The 22,425-nt window shown below is 52.7% G+C and overlaps 9 protein-coding genes across 9 annotated transcripts; 4 read left to right on the plus strand and 5 right to left on the minus strand.

The window, feature by feature from the left end:
* Positions 1–893: 893 nt before the first annotated feature.
* J4E90_004491 (uncharacterized protein) lies at positions 894–1,778 on the plus strand (the record flags this gene model as incomplete). Its single annotated transcript, XM_051434056.1, has 2 exons — positions 894–1,169; positions 1,362–1,778. The coding sequence occupies 2 exons, from the start codon at positions 894–896 to the stop codon at positions 1,776–1,778; spliced, it is 693 nt and encodes a 230-aa protein (XP_051292574.1).
* A 313-nt stretch (positions 1,779–2,091) lies between these two features.
* J4E90_004492 (uncharacterized protein) lies at positions 2,092–3,344 on the plus strand (the record flags this gene model as incomplete). Its single annotated transcript, XM_051434057.1, has 2 exons — positions 2,092–2,130; positions 2,271–3,344. The coding sequence occupies 2 exons, from the start codon at positions 2,092–2,094 to the stop codon at positions 3,342–3,344; spliced, it is 1,113 nt and encodes a 370-aa protein (XP_051292575.1).
* A 112-nt stretch (positions 3,345–3,456) lies between these two features.
* Positions 3,457–4,332, minus strand: J4E90_004493 (uncharacterized protein; the record flags this gene model as incomplete). Its single annotated transcript, XM_051434058.1, has 1 exon — positions 3,457–4,332. The coding sequence occupies one exon, from the start codon at positions 4,330–4,332 to the stop codon at positions 3,457–3,459; it is 876 nt and encodes a 291-aa protein (XP_051292576.1).
* Positions 4,333–4,723: 391 nt separating this feature from the next.
* On the minus strand, positions 4,724–6,490 carry J4E90_004494 (uncharacterized protein; the record flags this gene model as incomplete). Its single annotated transcript, XM_051434059.1, has 1 exon — positions 4,724–6,490. The coding sequence occupies one exon, from the start codon at positions 6,488–6,490 to the stop codon at positions 4,724–4,726; it is 1,767 nt and encodes a 588-aa protein (XP_051292577.1).
* Positions 6,491–7,740: 1,250 nt separating this feature from the next.
* J4E90_004495 (uncharacterized protein) lies at positions 7,741–8,400 on the minus strand (the record flags this gene model as incomplete). The annotated part of the gene is made up of 1 exon (XM_051434060.1): positions 7,741–8,400. The coding sequence occupies one exon, from the start codon at positions 8,398–8,400 to the stop codon at positions 7,741–7,743; it is 660 nt and encodes a 219-aa protein (XP_051292578.1).
* A 562-nt stretch (positions 8,401–8,962) lies between these two features.
* On the plus strand, positions 8,963–11,089 carry J4E90_004496 (uncharacterized protein; the record flags this gene model as incomplete). Its single annotated transcript, XM_051434061.1, has 1 exon — positions 8,963–11,089. The coding sequence occupies one exon, from the start codon at positions 8,963–8,965 to the stop codon at positions 11,087–11,089; it is 2,127 nt and encodes a 708-aa protein (XP_051292579.1).
* A 1,898-nt stretch (positions 11,090–12,987) lies between these two features.
* J4E90_004497 (uncharacterized protein) lies at positions 12,988–14,118 on the minus strand (the record flags this gene model as incomplete). The annotated part of the gene is made up of 3 exons (XM_051434062.1): positions 12,988–13,574; positions 13,638–14,037; positions 14,086–14,118. The coding sequence occupies 3 exons, from the start codon at positions 14,116–14,118 to the stop codon at positions 12,988–12,990; spliced, it is 1,020 nt and encodes a 339-aa protein (XP_051292580.1).
* Positions 14,119–14,612: 494 nt separating this feature from the next.
* On the plus strand, positions 14,613–16,108 carry J4E90_004498 (uncharacterized protein; the record flags this gene model as incomplete). Its single annotated transcript, XM_051434063.1, has 3 exons — positions 14,613–15,059; positions 15,114–15,239; positions 15,287–16,108. The coding sequence occupies 3 exons, from the start codon at positions 14,613–14,615 to the stop codon at positions 16,106–16,108; spliced, it is 1,395 nt and encodes a 464-aa protein (XP_051292581.1).
* Positions 16,109–16,873: 765 nt separating this feature from the next.
* On the minus strand, positions 16,874–20,726 carry RPB2 (DNA-directed RNA polymerase II subunit RPB2; the record flags this gene model as incomplete). The annotated part of the gene is made up of 2 exons (XM_051434064.1): positions 16,874–17,039; positions 17,107–20,726. 2 exons carry the CDS (start codon positions 20,724–20,726, stop codon positions 16,874–16,876), a joined length of 3,786 nt encoding a protein of 1,261 aa, XP_051292582.1.
* Positions 20,727–22,425: the final 1,699 nt, after the last annotated feature.

Genomic DNA, 22,425 nt, shown 5'->3' on the forward strand with positions numbered 1-22,425 from the left:
AAGAATACTAGGTGTGAGCTGGCGAAGAGGAAGGTGAAGGCCGTTTCCATCTCGCCTCAACACAGGAAGGAGCTCTCGGTTATCGAGGCGCAAACTTCACCTATGTGAATTGGGGGTAAGCTGCAACTGTGCATTGTTTCACAAACTGAACGATGCTCATCTTCAATGCCATCTACGATGCATTGTCAGTCCTTCTCTTCCTCACTGTCTTCCATTTCGTACGTTCTCAGAGTGTTAGTCGCAGGATTGGTGAAGAACACCGGGTCACACCTGTGCCCTAAACGTCTAAGTATTGCAACTGATGCCATGTTCAAGACCGCAAATGCGACAGACGCAGGTGAAAGCGCAGTGATGGCGATTCACACCTGGGCACATGTGCACGTGTGGGGAAGGCGCGATGCGCGTTGCCGTTTCCGCTCTAGTGCGCTTGCCCTGCAGCAATCGCCCCGGCCACCCCACGTGGACGGCGCGTCATCTGGTGCATCACGCGTCCCGAGGTCAATAACAGAGGCACCAGACACTGATCATCTCGTCTCTACATTTTTGGGATACTGCTATTCGTACAAAATCTCAGTTTGATCTATTTTGACCTTCTCATACGGCACGAGTGGGATTCTAGGCTTCCAGCCATATCTTTCAGCTCGCATCCACCCAGCCACAAGCTTCAGAGTGTACAAAAGCGCCGCGCGCTTCCATACCTCTAGACACAGACATATCTTCTTCTTTCTTCCAAATAATAGTTCTACTAACCCCGGGTATCATGCTGCATAGAAGCATCTTCATAGGAGCTACACTTGTAGCTTCGGCGACAGCATGGAACACAGACGGTGCGTCCTTTCCCTTTCGCGAGTAGTTGGCGCTAATGTCAAAAAGTGCATAATCAGGTCGGCTTCATGGCAGAAACCTTCTTCACACCCGAAACCACGTCCGTCCTCGCAGAGATCCTCGAACCCCAATACAACGGCTCAGTCGGGCGCTCAGCAGCATGGGCAGACGGGTATGCGCACACCAGCGAAGGCCATTTCTCGTATCAGTGGCACTGGATAGACACACACGATCGTCAACCTGAGAACTGCAGTCTAGACTATGCGCGGGACTGCGCAAAGGGCGGATGCGTTGTTAGTGCTATTGCGAACCAGACGAGGATACTGCGGGAGTGCATAGACCAGGTGTATGCTGGTGATTTGACGGGAGGTGCAAACCTGAATTGCTCGTATGCGTTGAAATGGGTTGCTCATTTCCTGGGCGACATTCATCAGCCTCTACATGCAAGTGGCCGACAAGTAGGAGGCAATATGTACAAAGTGGTATTTGGTGGCGCTCACACGCAGTTACATTCTGTGAGTATCTTACACCGATAGCAAAAGGATGCGCTAACAAGCAAGGTCTGGGATGGCTACATACCCTACTTCGCGGCAAACGTCGACCATCCCTTCTCGCACGAGTCGATCGATCCATTCTTCTCTGGGCTCGTCGCTCGTATTCGCAAAGACCAGTTCTACTCCGCGCCGTACATGTGGCTCTCCTGTACCGACCCTTCCATACCCGAGGAGTGCGCAACAAGTTGGGCGAAGGAGAGCAACAAATGGGATTGCGACTACGTGTGGAGTCGCGTAACGAACGACACAGATCTTGGGACTAATGGGTATGCTGCAGGCGCTGTGCCCATCGTAGAGCTTCAAATAAGCAAGGCTGCGCTCAGACTGGGTACATGGCTGAACAACTTGGTCGAAGGGGTCAAACCTACTGTGGAAGAAGAGGAAATGATGGAGCTTTGAAGTAACAATCGAACAAACAGCATCATTTGCGAACTGCGACTGGTTGTACGTGTGCCACGCTGATCTCACATCATCTTGACTCTCCACATGCCGGCTCAGCCAGTATATGCGAACAAGTGGCGTTGATGCAGGGTGACTTGCCTTCAGCCCTACGAAGATGCCGGGACCCCACATCGGCATGCCATCTCCTTCCCCACATCCGGTTATATACTCTCCCGTCGCTGGCTGCATTGGCAACCAAACATCGAATTGCTTTGCTTGCTTTCTATACAGCGAATCCGTTTGGCGATAAAGACTTGGAAATTCTTTCAACATGGCTTTCGACGAGTTTAATGAAAAAATCACACCTGCCGTATGTATCTCGAACGGCCCCACATCTGCATTCTCGATACTCTTTGGCATCTTCGAACACATGAAGTCGCCTTTGGAACTAATTCTTTCTTGATGAACGAAAACATCCAATATCCAAACCCTGACTGACCACACTCCCAGAACCCAAGCCGGGAAACATCACCAAACCGCGGCTCCTCCGTCCATCAATCCATCGCCATACCCAAGCCCTGCAAGCCACTCCGACAATGGCAGCAAGAACAGAACATCGACCGCGATGCCCAAATCAAACTCACAAAACTAGTGCACATGCGCTACCAACACCCTGACCTAGACGAAATAACCACCTTTCTCCGTGACTTCGGCATGAGCGTAGCCCAAAAAGCCCCAGGCAAGAAATGGTTCAAAGGCTATGGCTCAGATCAATACGTCTACTACGCACAAGAAGGAGAAAAGAACTTCCTCGGCGGCTGTTTCGAAGTGGAAAGCTACGCCGAGCTAGAAAAAGCGTCGAAAGTCGCGGGTGCTGGTCCTATCGAGGAGTTGACCGACGCACCAGGCGGCGGCCACATGATCACATTGCACGACCCAGAAGGCTTCCCCATAAACCTAATCCACGGCCAGACCAAAAAGGACCCAGGCCCATTTCCCGAAGTCCTAACAACAAACTACGAAAATGAAAAGCCCCGCATCGCACGATTCCAACGCTTCAAACCCGGTCCCGCCGCCGTACACAAACTCGGCCACTACGGCCTCTGCGTCCAGAACTTCCAATCCGAAATGCAATGGTACACCCGCACCTTCAACATCGTGCCCACCGATTTCCTCTACATAAACCCCAATCCCTCCAACCCCTCCCTCCCCCAACAAAAAGACGTAGCCATCTTCGCGCACCTCGATCTCGGTCCAGCCTACACGGACCACCACACCATCTTCCTCTCCAGCAACCCCACTTCCCATGTCCATCATTGCAGTTTTGAAGTCCACGACTTTGATACACAGAATTTGGGGCATGAGTGGTTGGCGAGTAAGGGGTATAAGAGTGTTTGGGGTGTTGGACGGCATATTCTGGGGAGTCAGTTGTTTGATTATTGGTGGGATACGACGGGCAATATGATTGAGCATTATGCGGATGGAGATTTGGTGAATGAGGAGACGCCCGTGGGGTGGGGGGAGGCGGGGGATGAAAGTTTGGCGGTTTGGGGGCCCGAGGTGCCGAGTTGGTTTTTGGATTGATTGAGGTGGCGCTGGAAGTTTGGGGATGGGTTTGTGTATACTCGGTCTTCTTCGCTTAGGGAAAAGGATCATCTATATTCTGTACTCCCATACCACATACAACAGACTTGATCTACCACTCCCTCGCCCTTCCCCACCCCCTATCCGTAACCCCATCATTCCCATAGTATCTACCACTTATTGGCTCAGTTCCCTGTGTCAAACCGCCGTCTCCATCCCCTCCCTTACCAAGCTGCCCAACCCCCAACCTCACCGGTATCCTCGCCCCCTCCTCCAACGTCTTCGGCGGCCTCCCAATCTGATTCCCCATATCACTATCCACCCACCCAGGACAACAGCAATTCACTAACACGCCCTCGTTCTCACGTGCCAGAACGACTGTTAGCGCGTTCATCAGCGCTTTACTGACTTGATACGATTTCGGCGGCGCGCCAAACCCGGCGGACTCTTGGGATGAGGATTTCACGGAGGAGATGTATTCTTGGGCGAGGGCGTCGACGTCGGCGATGGAAGTTGCGGACCGGAATCGGGATGCAGTTGTACTGGGGTAGTTTGACAAGGAGGAGGCGGTGCTGGAGACGTTTACTATGCGGGCGTTTGGTGTGGATGACATTTTTCCGTCGGAGAGGAAGTTCTGGCACATTTGCTTTGTGCCGTGGTAGTTCACGTTGATGACTTGTTCGGCGGCATCGGGGGTTTCGTCGTTGTTGTTGTTTATGCCTGCGTTATTGATCAAGACGTCGATTTTGCCGCTGTCCTTGAGCGCGGTTTTGAGGAACGATGTTATGGATGATTTGTCTGAGACGTCGAGTTTGGCGTAGCGGATCTCGTTAGGAGGTTTGGCTTGGATTTTGAGGTCTACGCCGCCGCGCGATGTGGCGTAGATGTGGAGGGGTTGTGGGTGTTGGGTGGTGGCTAGGAGGTTGATGATGCCTTGGCCGATTCCGCGGTTGGCGCCGGTGACGACTATTGTTAATGGGGATACCATGGCTTCCCAAAATTGTTCAGATTGATGGTTCTAACTTGTATATTCCTCAGAAAGTACTGCACATATGTTTATGTACTTAGAGGTGTACTTGTGAGAGTGGTGATGTCAGGCACGATCCATGACGTAGCGATCTTCACTTGACCACATGTAGCGAGAGAAGAAAGGAAAACATCGAAGGCACTTTAGTCAGGGAGCAACGGTGTGATATCAACAGAATTTGTATTTTCGTATCACTATACAGCGCGCGAAATTTGGAGAAGCTCTAGCGACAGGACCTGGTACCAGCTGCCCTGTCCTTCTACTAAGCTCTCCTTGGTTAGTCTCCGTACTCATGGTGCTGTTTCTGATGAACGCACGCATTTAGCACATCTCACTCCCTCCATGGGCCCCTTCAGCGTGATAGTGGCTTGCTATCCAGAACCTCTCCAATTTTCTCCGTCAACCACTCTTCAGCCTCAGGCCAGTCGCCTCGCCCCAGGAGCATTGCGAACTCATTGAGCTCAGCGCGGCGCAGTTCCGGTATCTCAAGCAAGATTTTCTTGAGAAGATCGGGGGCATACATCTTACTGATTAGTACGTCTTCGATCGCCCAGTACATGCCCGACTTGGCGGTGAAGCGTGCTTCATCACATCCGGTCTCCTCCATAGCCTTGATATAAACCTGGCGGTAATGGTCCAGTTGGTATCCCATACACGGGAAATCGAGCACGGTGAAGTAATCCGGCCAATCTTTGCGGAGAAAACGTGGAAGAGAGGCGTAACCCACGAAACGTGGAGCTGCGCAGACGCAATCCCAATCTAAAATGCCTGTCACATTACCATCATCGTCGACGAGAATGTTATTGAGGTAGAGCTCATTCCACAGCACGAACGTCTCTTCCTCGCTGGTTTCGGCGTTGGACGGTTTGGAAGTCCTGATGACGGGATGCGAAAAGATGATATCGATTATTTTCCTGTAGCCTAGCCCTTTAAAGCGGTCAGGTCCATTAAGATTATTCAGTCGTTTGTCGTGTAGGCGTGGCCAAAGAGTGCCCAGGTTAGGAGTCAAGTACTCGATGCTTGATGTGAATGGCCCGTACTTCTCGACCTGAGTGTCAGATTCCAGGTCCTCTTGAGTGAGGTTGTGGTAATCCTTCCAAACAGATACATAATCAACATGGTGCGTCTCACTGCTCTTCCCGTCCGTAAAGACAGGAATGCCAACGCCCTTGAACTCGATATTTTGTAGCCCTGCCATAGCCTTGGCAAGTGAACGCAACATGTTGACGCGCTTTGCCTCGGTTTCTTTTGAGATACGGACTGCGGTAATGTGGCTTAAATCCGAGGTATCTTCGAACCACAGCTCATGAGCACGACGGCCAGGTGAGCGCTTCATGAGGATGTAAGGTGCACCCAAGTCGGATTCCTCTACTGAATCTACTGATGCGATGACCTCGGGGACCGGAACAGTTGTGTGCTGAAAAAGATGTTTCATAATACCAACTTCAGCCCTCAGATTGCGGGCATCTCCCGCTTGCCAACGAGGTTGCGTACCCACAGATGGTACTGAGACGACATAGTCTTGGTCGTCCTGATCTTTGTGGCGGACGTGAAGCGTCAAAACCAGATTGTTTGCGCCCTCATAGCGGGAGAGGACATCGACATCTGCGCGCGCAAGCTGGCCGCTGGGATCCACGGATAGCAGGACGATGTCCTTGAACTTATCGTCTGAAATGTTTCGGATAGGCTCCCAGTCTTCGCGTTCTAGATAAGGATCGACATGACTCACGTCGTCGGGATAGTCGAATTCGTCGGGATCGTCGCTTTCGTCATCATAGAGAATTGGTTCTTCATCCAGACCAACGCAATGACGATCGCCAGGTTCATTCTCTTCGTTCCCCACAGGGGCAGAGGACTGACTTGGGCAAGCCACATTTTGGTTCCCATGTTCGTCGGCAGCGTTGGCCTTCTTTGCCTTCTCATCGGCGTAGCGATTCTCATCTTCTTCGCGTTTCTTCTCTTCTGCCTCCATCTCAGCAATCATGCGGTCCATCTCTTCGTCTTCGACGCGCTTCTTCTCGGCTGGAATGCTGTTCGAGTCAGCTGTCGATTCGTGCGCGGTCATGCCAATGTCTAGATTGGCCAGCGCGGATATTATCTTCTCATCTTCCGATGACATGATGGTCTGAAGCAGTGTTTTGGAGCTTCGAATGTGAACAGTATGTGTAAAGAGTAAGTGGCGAAGTTTTGGTTGATCTGTAAAGAAGGCGTAGGGTTTCGGAAGGTGAGTAGTGATGTGGGAGAATAGTGGAAGAACTTATAGTCGAGAGAGGTGCTAGCTCATAGGGTGAAATGAAGCCGCAGACTCATCTGAGAACGATGGCGAGTACTGGCCTGCTAGAGGTTCAGAGTGAATGCGGTCGCATTGTTCGACAGTCGGAAACCCCAGACTTGTCACGCCAAATCATACTGACACTTGGCAATAGCGTGAATTCTGTCACACCCCTCTCGACTATCCGTGTAGACCATTTCAATTTTGTCTGCAAGATTGAGTGTGGTCCAGGAGTGACAGGCATACTGTTGTGCCGTTACTTTCACCCCACAGCCATGGCAAGTAATGGCCCTGGTTTCGCAGCGTTCATCTCGCCGTCGTGCCCATAAAGCTACAACGACCACAGATACGCGAAAGGCGACATTGAGTTCTTCAAGTATGCTCGTAATAAGAAGCTCGCGCATGCTCAGGCTAGACTTCAGGGCCGGGTTTTGTCTCGCGACTGGTGGCAAAGGTGGCCCGTATGAAGCTTGACACGATGAGGGCCAGCCTGGCACCAAGTAGTCATGTTGATAGACGTAAGAGATGAACAAGCGCACCGACAGTCGAAAATGACATCTGGACAGAAGTCAGCAAAACGCAGAGGGTAAAACGCAGCTCCAACGCGGATGCGCGTAACAAGGAGCTGGGCGATCGGCAATTAGTCAGCGACGCGCTTTGGTGGTCAGTGCTCCAAAGTTCCTTCGAACTCGAACCTCATCCACATCTCATCACCAAACACCATACCTCACCAAAAGCACTGAGACGTCTGAGGGGTCATTTCATTCATCACAAACTGATTCTATACGCTTAAGGCGTTCTGATGAAAAGAGATTTCCATGCCGCGCGCACATCTCATGAACGCCAGGTTCCCTCGCCAAGCTTATGCTGATTCTACACTGCATCGCCGCGCAGCCAGTGGTTACCATCATGTCTAATCATCCTGGAATATTCACGTTGTATCTCAGCACCTGCGATTTCTCATCAACGCGCGACGATATTCTGGTGCTGGCCGATTACGGAACTACAGTCGTCAGCGGTAGCAAAGAATTGCGCCAGTTCTGCTCGGAAACAAAGCAACACCCAAATGAAGTACTCACGGGACTAATATACGATAATTAGTTTTTCTTCTTGGTTCCAGCTAATGTCTCTTTTACGGTCTTCGGCTTCTGCAACTTGGCCTTGGACTTGGAAGAAGCGGCTTTTGCTGCTTTTTCAGCTGCTCTGGCCTTTTGGGAGTCTTTTGCATCTCTCTGTCGCTGCTGACTAGCTTCCATGATAGCCCGGTTATAAGTCATATAAGAGGTGGCATTATCATATGCTTCTTCGTTTGTTTCTTCCTCCTCGATTATGCTAAAGAGAGCTGCTGGCTTTCGAGGAATTGCATTTGCTTCTGCAGAGTTGTCGCCTAAGGAGCTATCGTTGCGGGCATCAGGTTTGGTGAGCTGCGAACCCCTCTCTGCTACTTTAACGATCTCACAGATCTCAGCGGGCGAACCGTCTGGCGAGACCTTCAGAACTCGAACAAAGCTCGGTTGACCATTAATCAGACCCATGCACATAGTGAACGAGAAGCGGATGTCTCCGAGCTTGAGTATGTTCATCTGCCATCCGATCTGCTCGTGAGGGAACTTGCTCGGGAGCTTATACTCCAAATTCTTCTTCGCCATCTGGAAGAAGCGGTTATCCTCATATTCGCCGTAATGGTGTAATGAGCAACCATGAGGAGATTCTACTCCGAATCGGTTGCCGCAGAACCGCCACTGACCATTGGCCATCTGAATGGGTACGCAACAGTATGCGAGATGCAGCCGTTCGAAGCAACTGCGCTTGATCGTGCCGCATCCAGACTCTGCACAGTGGTGTCCTTCCATGTCGTATGTCATTCGCCAAATGTTAGAATAACGGGCACTCCAGGAGATCACCCAACCGGGCCCATAGAGCCGCAGGAAGGGCAAATTGAATACTGCCATGGTGGATATTCTCAAAGGTACGGACCAGAACTTTGAGCTTCGAGATCCTGTTATTGGGTTCTTAAGGGGGCAAGGAATGTCTTTTTCTGGATATTTGATCAACAGTGGGGTTAAATGTGCGCGTACTGATGTTGAACAGTAAAGCCAGGGTATTCTGCGAACTTTTGAACTGGCAAGAACTGGGCCATGTGAAAGGCATAAGTGTAATCTATCGCTTCACGATCGCACTGATCGGTAGTAGTGAATCACGAAGGACATAGTCAAAGCTTTTGGCTCTTGCTAATACATAAACACATTCTTACTTGGACCTTACAACCACCTGCCACCATCTCACGATCACGAGTGGTCAACTCAACGCTACTTAGCTATGGGCATTCTAAGCAAGATCACAAGCCTATGGCCGAATAGTCAACCGAAGGTGGCAACGCCCAATGCATCTTCTGTTATCTCGCCTGCACACAGCGACAACTCTTACCAGCTCGAACCGCTCACACTCAGCCTTGAGCTGGAGTCCAGTGGTGGGTGGGAAGTTGATGGCATCTGTCGAGAGTCTGATCTTACTGAGCCCGGTGTTGACCAGATTCCAAACAAAGGCTTTGCGCTGCCGTTCGATAACCATATCACCATTGCGAAAGACAACCATGTCCTTGACAAAGCAGATAAAGGATTGGCCGCTTGCAAAAGCATCGCAGCTGACGGCAAACGTACGACTCCTGTTGCTGGGAGCCAATCATCCGTCGCCTCCACTCTGACTTTCGGGCTTGCTGGGTCCATCTTCGATAAGATATATCACCACAATAGCAACACGACGACGAACGGATCAACTACGATTACTCGTTCCGGAATGGACGGCATGGGCGACGCATCGACGGCAGTAAACCTTCACGACGACATATCGGAGAGCTTTGGCGTGACCTCGGATCCGTCGAGCCGTAGCCAGCAAAGGGATTGCGCATCCTTGCGAAACACACAAGGATACCAAGGATGTGATAACCTTCCACTGCCAAGTAACGAGACGCAGCCGCAAGACGGTCATACATGCACACATGCAAAGAATGGAGCAGATTCTGGCACTGAGGACGATCGCGACACCACCGTCAAGACAGATGCATCTGAAGCCGGAGTGTCTCGCTTTGATTGGGAAAAGATTCACGCAATTCCTGATTCGACATTCAGAGAGCTACTGCACTCGGTTATCGAGAGCTACTGCTCCGTCGATATTGCTTTAGAGGAATGCCACGTTACGCAACGCATGGATGGCGGATTTCATCATGTTGTGTTCATGGCAGCCATAAAAGACGAGCCTCCATACCGTCGTATCGAACGATATGTTTTCAGAGTCCCTGCTATTGGTACTGCAGCCCGGTGGCAGCCAGGCGACCAGCACAACCTGCACTGCGAAGTGGCCTTGATGCAGTGGCTGCGAAACAAAACTTCTATCCCGGTACCAGAAGTCGTTGACTTCGCTTTAGATATCGAGACCTCTTTCATCGGCGCACCATACATCTTGATGAAGCGCATGCCAGGAAAAGCTGCGCAAAACGTCTGGTATGACAAGCCTAGTGATCGCAATCATGTCACTACCAACTGCGTTTCTCCAGAAACGGAAAAGAAGCGTCGTAATATTCTGCGTTCAATTGCGCAGCGTATGTCACAGCTAAGAGACGTGAGCTTCAACGAAATTGGTCTTGTAGATTGCAAGGACGCACTTTCTTTGGGCGCGACGCCAACAACCACGGTCTCATATCGCTGGAAGCCGCCGTACGAACTCACTGCGGAGGATCTAGAAGGACCAACCCAAGTGTACCGATATGGACCATTCAAGAAGAACCTGGACTATTGGATGCTGAACCTAGAGGAGAACTGGCCTGCGATCCCTGAATACGATCCAGATGTTGATCAAGATGCACTGAACATGGTATCTGGAATACGCAAGATCATCGACATGCTTCACGACCACCCTACGATCGCCGTTTCGAAGAAGGATCCCGCAGACGCCGACGAGAACGAGACGTTCGTCATCCGTCACCCTGATCTCGATCTACAGAACATCCTCGTAGACGACGACGGCAATGTCACAGGCATCATCGACTGGGACAACTGTCTCGCCGTCCCTCGCTGTATTGGCTATGCTTCACTACCCGACTTCCTCCGTCGCGATTGGAACGATGACTTTTCTCTCGCTGACTCACCCCACATGCCCACATGGGAGATCCAGAAGTATGCGGACATATATGCCGATGCCATGGCAGAGACTGGTTGCTCCGACGCGACATACACGCGCAAGTCTGGCATGTATCGTGCTATTGCTGGTGCAATTGATCAGGGCGATATCACGGATGTGATTGAGAAGTTATTTGCTCATATTCCAGGGTTGAGGATGAGTAATGTTGAGGAGCTCCAGCGACTGATAGGTGGAGGATGGGTTGAGGGTGAGGAGTATATCAGGAAGGCGCTTGGGGAGTTGTTAGAGCCCAGTAGCCGCTTTGTTTGATTCGCTTGTGTTCAAGTGGCGGATACCCACCCCAACTGGGACGCCTAAACTGCAAGGACGGAATCGGCACACGTGCAGGCAACCATACACATCTACATCTGAGTCATCCACTTCAATACAAGAAATCCCTCCTGCTGCCATCATTGTTATACAAATCTCCCCAGTTCTGTTTATCGATCTGCAAAGATAGTCAAGATACCACAATGGCTAATGATCGATGCGGGATCTGCTACGAATGCACACGCTACCAAGATCAACTGGACACCACCCAAGAAGCCGCACACGAACCAACACCCAGCGACACAAAGTCCACTGATAGTACCCCAGCCGAAAATGCCGATCTACAATGCGCTCGCCCGAAAATAAACCGTGAACCACTAGCATGGTCTCTAGATCCTTCAAGAGTCCTACCCCAACACAACTGCCGCCTCTTCACATCACTTCCTCTGGAACTCAGAGAGATAATCCATACCTACGTTCTCACGGACACAACTTCCTACCCCATCGACTACCTTGGCCCCAAAGACTCCATACCAGTCGTTCATGTCAAATACCTCGGTCACGGTCAAAATGCTAGGAGTTTGGCTGGCGGGAGACCTTTGCATCCTTCTGATATAACGGTATCACTCCTCCATACTTGTAAGGCGGTGTATCTGGAGACGTGGAACATGCCATCGAAGGTGAATGCATACCGCATGGGTGCATCTCGACATCTTCGAAGCGCTGGAATGCCAGCATGGCAACTAGCACAGATACGCGGACTGGACATCACAATCAAGCAGCGTGAGCTGGAAAACGGGAAGCTGGGGGATGTCTTGAAAGCGATGGGAGGCAACGCTAGACAGCAGGGCGCATACGTGGTGCCTATGCGCTGTTTCCGTGATGATGGATGGACGAAGATAGAGGGGTGCTCACGCACTCTTGACGACAATGTTCTTGTACCGGCCACAGTCGACTTACCGGATACACAACCTCAACGACTAAACGATATTCTAAATCGTCTTCCCACCCACGCGGAATCCATGCTACCTTCATCTCGCAGCCTCCACGTCACCCTCGCTCAACCCCTAACCCATCTCACACTACGTCTCACACGCACCGACTGGTCAACACGGAACGTAGCCAAAAACCTCCATTTCGACCCGTCGTTCGGACGCTACAACCTCGACGAGGGCCGCCCCTCGGCCAAAGCAATGCGTCTGCGCGCTGAACGGCGCAAGGCTGGTCGACATCCGCGGCTCCACTCGCAGTCTTGGGGCGCGCATGTCGTTTCTGCGTTGCCTGATCTGAAGACGCTGGAGTTGGTGCTGGAGACGTTCGAGGCGAGGAAGGAGGAGTTGGAACGCGTTGTACAGTATGCGAAGATGTGGAGGTTTGGGTTTGGTGGTGATGGGGAAGAAGAGGGGAAGGGGAAAGAGTGGGCATTAGTTTGGGATGGGGATGTAGTGGAAAGGCGGTGGAAGAGGGATTTGGGAGAGACTGTGGTATCGAGGCGTGATCGTAGGCTTTTGCGGCCTGGACCTTCGTGCAATGATTGTAATGATTTTGAGGTGAGGACGCTGCGGTATGTTAGGACGAGAGTGGTGGAGTAGTCTATGCCGTAATTCAGGCTGTTCGACCGCGTGGACTATGATGGGCAAAAAGAAAGCCTTTTTGGCAAAAACATACAACAGCGGGGATTCGCTAGTGGTCACCCACCTAACTACTAATCCGCCGGTATCATGCTTGTATATGGCTGAGCGGACGGGAAGCCTAATTTTCATGATCCTATGGTCGTATGTGGAAGGGTGGGCAGTCTGCCAGATCATAATGCCGCTTCAAAGTAGCTGTTCATGTACGCGATTGCAATTCTATGCCGGACTTTGCGCATAGCTCACCAAATGATTCTGCCAGGCACTTTACATCTTGCTTCCACCCTCTTGTGGTACCTTGACAACAACCTTACCCCAGCTATTGCGGCCACCCAACGCCTTTAGCGCCGCGGGTACACTGTCAAGACCGACGTACTCCACATCGGTAAAAGCAGTGCCCTTGTATTTCCCCTCCTTGACAAGCTGGAAGATACCGTCCCAAACCTTATCCTGCATCTCGGGCTCGTTTATCGCGTACGCACCCCAATGCAACCCAACAACACTAACGTTCTTCAGCAAAATGCGGTTCGTAGCCATCTTCTCGATATCGCCCGCCGCAAAACCAATGACCAGAAGTCTGCCGTTCCAAGCCGTGCACTTCATGGACTGAGCGATCAGTCCCACAGGGTCGTATACGATATCAACGCCACGGCCCTTGGGAGTGAGCTTCTTCACTTGCTCGGGCCAATCTTTATCGCGGTAGGAGACGGCGTAGTCTGCGCCGAAGGCACGCGCGACGTCGAGTTTGTGTGATGTGCCAGCTGTGGCTACGACGGTCGCGCCGAAGGCTTTGGCGATTTGCACGGCGGCGAGACCGACGCCGCCGGCTGCTGCGTGGACGAGTACCCAGTCGCCTACAGAGCAGTGTTAGCTTCTTCATAGGAAGATGAGCAGGGTTCGGAGTTCCGATTGCTTACCCTTCTTGATGCCTGCTCTAGTCACCAGACCGGCATAGCTCGTCGGCGCTGTAACGAATACACCAGCAGCATCTTCGAAACTCCATCCCTCGGGCACGGGCTTAAGTCTCTCTTCTGTGCAAACGATGTGTGTTGCGTAGCCACCTTGGGAAGCACCAAAGACCTTGTCGCCCTCCTTGAACTTTGGTGTCTTGCCTCCTGCGAGCGAGGTCGGTGCTTTGAGGACAACGCCGGAGAACTCTGAACCGGCTATCCAGGGAAATGCAGGTTGGTGTTGATATTTGCCGCGGATCTGGAGGAGATCGAAGAAGTTGGTTGCTGAGGCGTGGATGGCGATTAGGTACTCGTTCGATTTGGGAGTCGGGGTCGGGAGATCGAGGACCTTGAGATCCTCTGGCCCCTGGGAGAGTTAGAGATGAAGCAGGTATCCTGGCATGAGGATACTTACGTTGACATATTCCCTGATCTGTATGCCTTTCATGTTGAGGTTTGACGGATATATATGGTAGCAAACAGCTTCAATTGTTGGATATGGGAGAGGTTCAGTCAGGAGCTCGAAGATGAGTTCGGGTAGATAGAACAGACGCGGGCGCCATTGTAGCTTGCATGACGGCCGACAGCTACTCAACGCTCAAAAGATACCTCGGCTGGCTTCCCCGGTCAACCTCCGCTCCTGCCCCCACCCGGAAGCTTGGCGCGCGTCTCTTAGTCAGCGGAAGGCGCGCGATATGCACGGGCGTGCGCTAAAAACGGCAGGGTACCAGGTGCGGGTCCAGTGACGTTCTACTGCCTTCCAATCCTATCCAAAGCTAAGGACGGCCTCTCGCACAGTCAAACATCTCTGCTGCTATACACCACTCACACTCGCCAAGGACACGTATCATTTCGCAGTCAACAGTCATACCCAGACTGCTCTATTCCTCCAAGTGCCTGTAGAGCTTCCTATCACTACCCCGCGCTCGTAAATCAGCGACCATGGCCGACGACGCCGCCACAGCCACCGAGGACGCGCAGATTACCTTCAATGTCAAGGCTGCAAACGACCAGAAGCACGTTCTCACACTACCCCAAACCACCACAGTTGCCGACCTCAAGGCCAAGCTCTCGACGTCGGAATACGCAGATGTTCCCGCCGAACGCCAACGCCTGATATACTCCGGTCGCGTACTGAAGGACCACGACACACTCGCTAGCGTCAAGATCAAGGATGGCCACACAGTCCATCTCGTCAAGGGTGCCGCCAGCAACGTACGAAACCAAGGCACGGCAGGCACAGCAAGCGGGGGCAGCACCCAGACGCCACAGGTGCCGACCAACATTGCTGCAGGAACAGGCAACAACCCTCTCGCTGGGCTCACAGGCGCGCGCTATGCCGGTTTCCACGGTCTACCAGGCATGGACACTTTCGGACCAGACGGTGGCGTAAGTCTAAATCAACCCGACATTCGACATGGACATTTTACTGACACGTGGTAGATGGGCGGCCCTCCTACAAACCCAGAAGCGTTACTAGAGCAAATGGAGAACCCCATGTTTCTATCGCAGATGAACGAGGCTATGAACAACCCAGCAGTAGTAGAAATGATGCTGCAGAGCCCCATGGTAAGTTTGTTCCCTCTTTCGACTATGCATCGTCTAATCTAAGACAGATCCGCGACAACCCGATGCTTCAGCAAGTACTCCGAAACCCCGAAATGCGCCGTATGATGTTCAGCCCAGAGATGATGCGCATGCAACTACAGATGCAGCGGAATATGGGCCCCACAGGCCCGAGTTTCCCAGCCCCAGGAGCTACCGACAACACTACACAGCCAGGTTCGACTGCAACAGGCGAAGGCACAACCGCGACACCGAACCAGCCTAATACGACCGGACCGACAGACCCATTCTCCGCATTCGGTACAGCCGGTGGTGCCGCAGGCGCTGGAGCAAACCCGTTCGCCAATCTGTTTGCTGGAGGCCAGAATCCTTTGGCTCCTCAGCAACAGGGTGGTGCGGCACAAGACACACAAGACGCCTCGGGCACCTTCCCCAACTTGTTTGGTGGAGCTGGCGCACAAGGCGGGCAAGCGAACCCGTTCGCGGCGGCCGCCCAAAGGATGATGCAGGACCCAGAAGCCATGCGCAACATGATGCAGATGATGGGCGGTGCAGGAGGCGCAGGAGCGAACCCATTCGCAGCCTTTGGTGGACAAGACGCAGCAGGAGCTCCAGGAGGCGAAGCAGGCCAACAAGCCGGCGGCAACCCCTTCGCCGCACTCTTCGGCCCCGGCGGATTTGGCCGCGCAGGCGGCTTCGGTGCCCCACCAGCCCCAGCAGACAACCGGCCACCTGAGGAAATCTACGAGGTACAACTCAGACAGCTCAACGAAATGGGCTTCTACGAGTTCGACCGCAACGTCGCCGCCCTACGGCGCAGCGGCGGCAACGTCCAAGGCGCAATCGAGCACCTTCTCGGCGGCGGAGCGTAGCGAGCTTTCCCCCGCATCTTCTTGCTCCCCGTGCCCCCAGAACGACCGTACTTGACGCAGGACGAATTATAGGAAATCGAACGTTATGAAGAAAGAGAAAGAGAGCGGCAATTAGCTGCCGACGACGCTGGTGACGATATCGAGGGTGTCGAGGAGGCTTATGATAGTGACGAGGAGGCTTATGATAGTGACGAGGATTGGTCTTTTGCGTTTGAGGATGATGAGACGCTCGTTGCGTTTGATGGACTCAAGAAGTGAGTGATATTGATGATGACGAGAGCGGTGGTAATCATTTGGTAAGGCGTACACGGGAGCCTGTGGATAGATAGTACAGATACCAAGCAGTAGGCAACACGATAATGCCGATTCGTACAACATATCTTGCATGATGGCTTTGTGGTGAACACGATCTGGAGAGTAGCATCTTTGATTCCAGTCTACGTTGATTTACAAAACAGATTATTGTTACTTCGTCTTTAATCACATGCAATTTTTGTCTTATTCGATTCGCCTCTGATTAAACCCCCGCATAGATGAGAAAAGCGCTCGCAACTTCAAAAACGCCAGGCTGAACCTTCCAACGGCAGCCTTATATTTCCTCTTTCAATTCATTCTGCCAACCTTCGACAAAAAACTTCACAAAAAAACGCCATTACCATGCAGAAAGAAAAAACACGACTACGAGAAAACCCGAAAGTACGAATACCCTCGACCAGATTTCTGCTTCGAAGACAGGCTAAGCCTGTCCATAGCGTCCGACAACGACTAGTCACGGACGCTCAATCCAGAGCGATCGGTAAACATGCGGGTGGCAATGTTCATGGCGAGGAGTTCCTGGAAGAGCAGCTTGGCGGCGTAGGGGATGTGGATTTGGGAGATGCGGGTTTTGTTGTGGCAGGGGCGGCATTCGTAGAGGCCCTTTTTGAGTTGGCTGGGTAGTCGAATTAGTTAAAAGTTGACTACTAGGGAGGGGGAGATGTGGGAGAGGGGAAACTTACGCAATAGGACTCATCAGACCGCAGATGTCGCACACGTGTACGGTGTACGCGTCTGAGACGGTAAAGAGACGTTCTTTCAAGAAGGCGGCGGCGCCGTGCGCAATCATGCAATCACGTTCCATCTCGCCGAAACGAAGGCCACCGTCCCTAGCACGACCCTCGACAGGCTGGCGAGTAAGAATCTGAAGGGGACCGCGCGCACGAGCGTGGATCTTGTCGTCGACCATATGCCTGAGACGTTGGTAGTATGTCGGGCCTAGGAAGATCTGCGTGCGCATCTTCTTGCCGGTGTGCCCGTTGTACATGATTTCGAAACCGCGCTTTTGGTAGCCGGCGTCTTCGAGCAGACCGGAGACTTGGTCGACGGTGATGTCGGTGAAGGGGGTGGCGTCTCCTTCTTGTCCGGTGATGGCGCCGACCTTCGAGAGTAGACACTCGATCAAATGGGCAATTGTCATACGGGAGGGAATGGCGTGGGGGTTGATGATCAGATCAGGGGTGAGGCCTTCCTTGGAGAACGGCATGTCTTCTTGACGGTAAGTGATACCAATGGTTCCCTTTTGTCCGTGACGAGAAGCGAACTTGTCACCGATTTGCGGCACCTTGGTCGTTCGTGTACGGACCTTGACGAAGCGCAGTCCCTCAGTATTGGTAGTGAACAGTACTTGGTCGACAATACCGTTCTCGGTGCTACGCAGTGGTGTTGAGACATCACGCTTGGTGTGGAGAGTAGTCTTCTGGCCGAGCTCCTGAGCGTCGGTGGCAATGGGCGCGGTCTTTCCGATGATGATATCGTCACCGGACACACGCACACCAGGCGCAACGACACCATCGTCATCGAGCTTGTCGTATGTTCCACCCTTCAGACGAAGTGTATCGGCACGCGTAGGCTTCTCGAACTGCTCCAGAACGTTGACACCGATACGCTTCTCCTGCTCCGTGTACGCACGGTAGAACAGACTCCTGAAGAGTCCACGATCGATACTGCTCTGGTTCATGATAACGGAATCTTCCTGATTGTAACCACCGTATGTGGCAATGGCGACGATAGCATTTTGACCGGCTGGAAGCTCACGGAACTTGAGGTACTCCATCGATCGAGTAGTAGCCAAAGGCTTCTGGGGGTAGTATAGGACGTTCATCATGGTTTCCATGCGCAGCGCGAAGTTGGTGAGGGCGACACCCATGGCTTGTTTACCCATGGCAGATTGGTAGGTGTTACGGGGCGACTGGTTGTGATCGGGGAAAGGAATGATACTGGCACAAATACCCAGGATCATGGCCGGGTGAATCTCGCAATGAGTGTAGGCGTGGATGCGTGGGTCTGGTAGTGGCTTGAGACGTCGAAGACGGTGCTCGCCTTCGGTAGATCGCTCAGCCGCAGGTAGGCCCATCTTCATCTCTCGCCACTCTTCCAGATCCTCAGGAGAGAATGTTATCATGGCAGTCTCCTCCTCCTCGGCATCGAGGTATTCCACAACACCATCCTGGATAAGACCTCTCCAGCCGTATGTGGCTTGCTCGACCTCATCCTGACTCCATCCCTGTCGCGTGCTTGTCTCCATCTGTTCCTGCTTGAGCTTGTTACTGATCTCCTTGGTAAAGATGAGGTGGTTGCGGTTCGGTTTCCGAATGTCGTTCTCAACAACGAACAATGGTCTCATGACACGGCCGGCATCTGTGAAGATCTTGAATTCTCGGTCACGAATGTCACGAATCAAACTCATCTCGTAAGATAGAGTTCCGTTTCGTCGCAGCTCCTGCACGACTGTGACAAGTTGTTGGGCGTTGGAGTGAACACCAACCCAGACACCATTAACGAAGACTTTGGTCGCATCTGGGTTCTGGTTTTGGTCGTACTCTTCGAGAAGCTGCATGTTTCGCTGTGTCATGAAGTCGATGATAGGCGACGCGTCGCTACCGACACTGACGTAGCACATCAAAGACAAGTTCTTGACCAGACCACAAGCTTGTCCTTCAGGAGTCTCGGCAGGGCAAACAAGACCCCAATGGGAGTTGTGAAGTTGTCGCGGCTTGGCTAGCTTGCCGTCACGACCGACTGGGGTGTTCGTTCGACGCAAATGCGACAATGTGGAGGCGTAAGTGTATCGGTTCAACACCTGGGACACACCAGCCTTGGCGGAAGCGGCCTTCTTCTGGTCACCCCAGTTGCCCGTTGCCAAAGAGTACTTCAGACCATTTGTGATGATGCTGGCCTTGACAGCCATCTGAACGTTGAAGTCCTGGTTGTTCTCAACGCATCGTTGGAGGTACTTGTACACGTCTTTGGTGAGCTTCAGGAAGAGAATACGGAACAAGTTGGCGACCAGAGGTCCAGCAAGATCCAGGCGCTTTTTACCGAAGTGGTCACGATCGTCCTCGTCGCGGCGACCCAACACACACTGCAAAAGGCGGTGGATCATGTAACCAAAGAAGTAGGCCTTGCGCGTGTCCTGACCCTCCTTTTGGGAAATATGCGGCAAGAATTCTCGCTGCATAATGTCCCTCGCGAACTTGAGACGCCTGTCCTTCGTGCCTGAATTGGCGCCACGCTTGGCAATGAAGTCCAGAGCAGTCTCTCGGTCCTGAACAACGGATCCCTCCTCGATACTGGGCTTCAACAGCTCCAGCATTTGTGTGTCGGTGCGGTCGTAAACGATGTGACTAAGAATCTCCTCGTCGGAGACAATACCGAGCGCGCGGAAGACGATGGCCATGGGCACATCCGCCTTGATGTATGGGAGGGTAGCGTATGCGAAGGGACCGGGGATACGTTTTCCGGGACCTGCGAGTGAGTTCTCCGCCCACTTGATGTTGAATGATGAGATCAACCGGGTGCCCTTTTCGACTGCACTTCGAATCTCGGCGATCCATGGAATGGGACCCTGCTTCTTTCGGAAGACCTGTACGATGTTCGCGGCACTGCGCTCCTGGGCAATGAGTACCTTCTCACTTCCGTTGATGACGAAGTATCCACCCTGATCGTATGGGCACTCATTCAGAGCGAACAGGTCCGCGTCAGACTGCGCTCGCAAATGGCAGAGCTCTGACCGCAACATGACAGGAAGCTTTCCGATGAAGACTCGCGCCGCAGCGCCATCATCCATTGGCATGTCTTCACGCTCCCACCGGATCTGCGATGGGCCGCCTGTGTAGCCACCCTCCATCTCCTCGTCATCACCTTCCTCCGGTTCGCGTCCCTCGCGGGCGACCATTATTCGGTTCTCGATATCGGCCAACATGGCACCGGAGTAGGTGAGATTCCGTAAACGCGCTTCGTGAGGGTAAAGTTGCACCGTGGTGCCGTCGCCTTCTGTGTGTGTTGGCCGCGCCAGGTAGACGCGCCCGAATTTAATTTCATAGCGGCGCTTGATGATGGGGTTCTCCTCCTCATCGGGGTTGTAGGGCGTATTTTGCTCGAGAATGACGCTGCCGTTTTCTTTTACGATATCCTGGATTGTGTTGCGCGTGAATTCATCGTACGAGTCGAGCTGCTGCGAGACCAGACCCTTGGTGTCGAAGAAGGAGCTGATGACCGCCCAGCAGTCCTCGGGCAAGACGCGGTTCTCCTCATCCTCGTACTCGTCCTCCATACCGTCGTAGTCGTACGGCTCGGCCATGATCGCGACTGGGTTGATTAGGCGCGGGGAGGTGAAGGGGGTGGGTGAGTGCGGACGTGTAGTGTCCTGTCTGTTCGGTATGCGACGGCGGCGACCGCCTCTCAAAGGACGTTCGGTGCTAACGCTCCCCGTCTTAGCGCTGCCGCGCATCACGTGATGAACACTAGCGCCTCGGACCCCATACGGTCTACCTAGGTACCTGTGCCTTTCGTTCCTGCATGCATACCATTTTGTGACGGCTTGCAGTTTACCTTCTAGATCCCGCGTTTCAGGTCCAGACTTACACTCAGTCAAGTCTGGAAGACACTACATTTGCGCTATACTGAACTCTCTCGAAGTTCGAGGCCTTAAACGCCAGCACCAAAGCCTTGTGTCGCCAATCAATGGTGACCGGACGCTCTCCAGCATCGAGGATTGGCAAACAAGTCTAAATACCGCCGACAAGCCACGCTTGAGATCTAGCCCTGTGGTGGCGGCAGCATTCATTCTTCAAGCCTATTCGGGACGAATTTTCTTATGTATGAAAAGACAAAGTATGGCATCGCTGTGTCCGGGGGCCTGGCCAAGTTGGGGAGGAGTCTAGGACGATGAGCTCGAAGAACAAAGGCATATATAAGAGCTGTAAATGCGACGAGAGGACCATCAGGTACTTCGGAAAGCTCATATCTACACGGTGGAAATATGCATCTCTCACCTAATCTCGTCGCTGGTGCTCTTTTGCTAGCGTTTGAAGCTAGCGCAACTACTACGACAAAGTCCTACGTTACTTGCATCACCAAGCAAGGTCTCAAGCCTGTTGCTACCGTCAAGACTTCTTCTCGCATCTTGACAGTCCCCTTCTATGGCTTCAAGTTTACAACAGCGACACCGACATATGTCATCACTCCTCCACCAGTCACGGCCACGGTCACTGCCACAGCGACGAGCGTAATGACTAGGACCCAGACTCAAGAGACCGACACATTCTCTGAAACTGTCACGACTACCGATACAGTCCTAACAACATCCACGGACATCATCAGCGTAACAGACACCGCCACTCTCACAGTCACGCTTACCACCGACGCAACAACAACTATAAGAGCTCCTGCAGATTTCCAGCCCATTCAATCAACCTTTCCTAATAGGAAGCGAAGATCTGCCAGCCTTCCTGGAGTAGCATCTAATGAAGCCGCACTCGAAGAGCGCGGCCAAGGACAGCGCATCATCATGAACAAAGGCAGAGAACCAACATTCTCACCTGCCGTCTACCCCACAGCAGTGGCCTGCGTCGGCATCGCGAAGGTGATCAGTACTTCGACCATCACTCGGACTGCGAAGATGACCAGTACTGTCACAACATCAGCGCCTACCTCTTCCGTCACTTCTACTACAACTGAGGTCAGCACGGTCACGCTCACTCCCATTCGCGCATCAACAACAATCACTATTACCACCGGCACAACCATTACGCAAACACAGATCGAGCCCACTACCACCACAATCCTCACCACCCAAACGATTGAAGTAGCCGAACCAGCTTCTACTTACTACGCCGCCTGCGGCCCCGACAATATGATTTCCAGTATCAACGGCAAAGGCTTCGCCTACTTCGGAAGCCCCGGCATGCCGCAATTTCTCGCTGTCGGATCGGCCTATGATTGCTGCGCCGCCTGTATTTCCACACCTAACTGTATCGGATCCGCAAATCAGGTATTTG

The sequence above is a fragment of the Alternaria incomplexa genome (genome assembly GCF_024043165.1).
Source record: "Alternaria incomplexa strain BMP 0042 chromosome Unknown scaffold_5, whole genome shotgun sequence".
Taxonomy (NCBI): Eukaryota; Fungi; Ascomycota; class Dothideomycetes; order Pleosporales; family Pleosporaceae; genus Alternaria; species Alternaria incomplexa.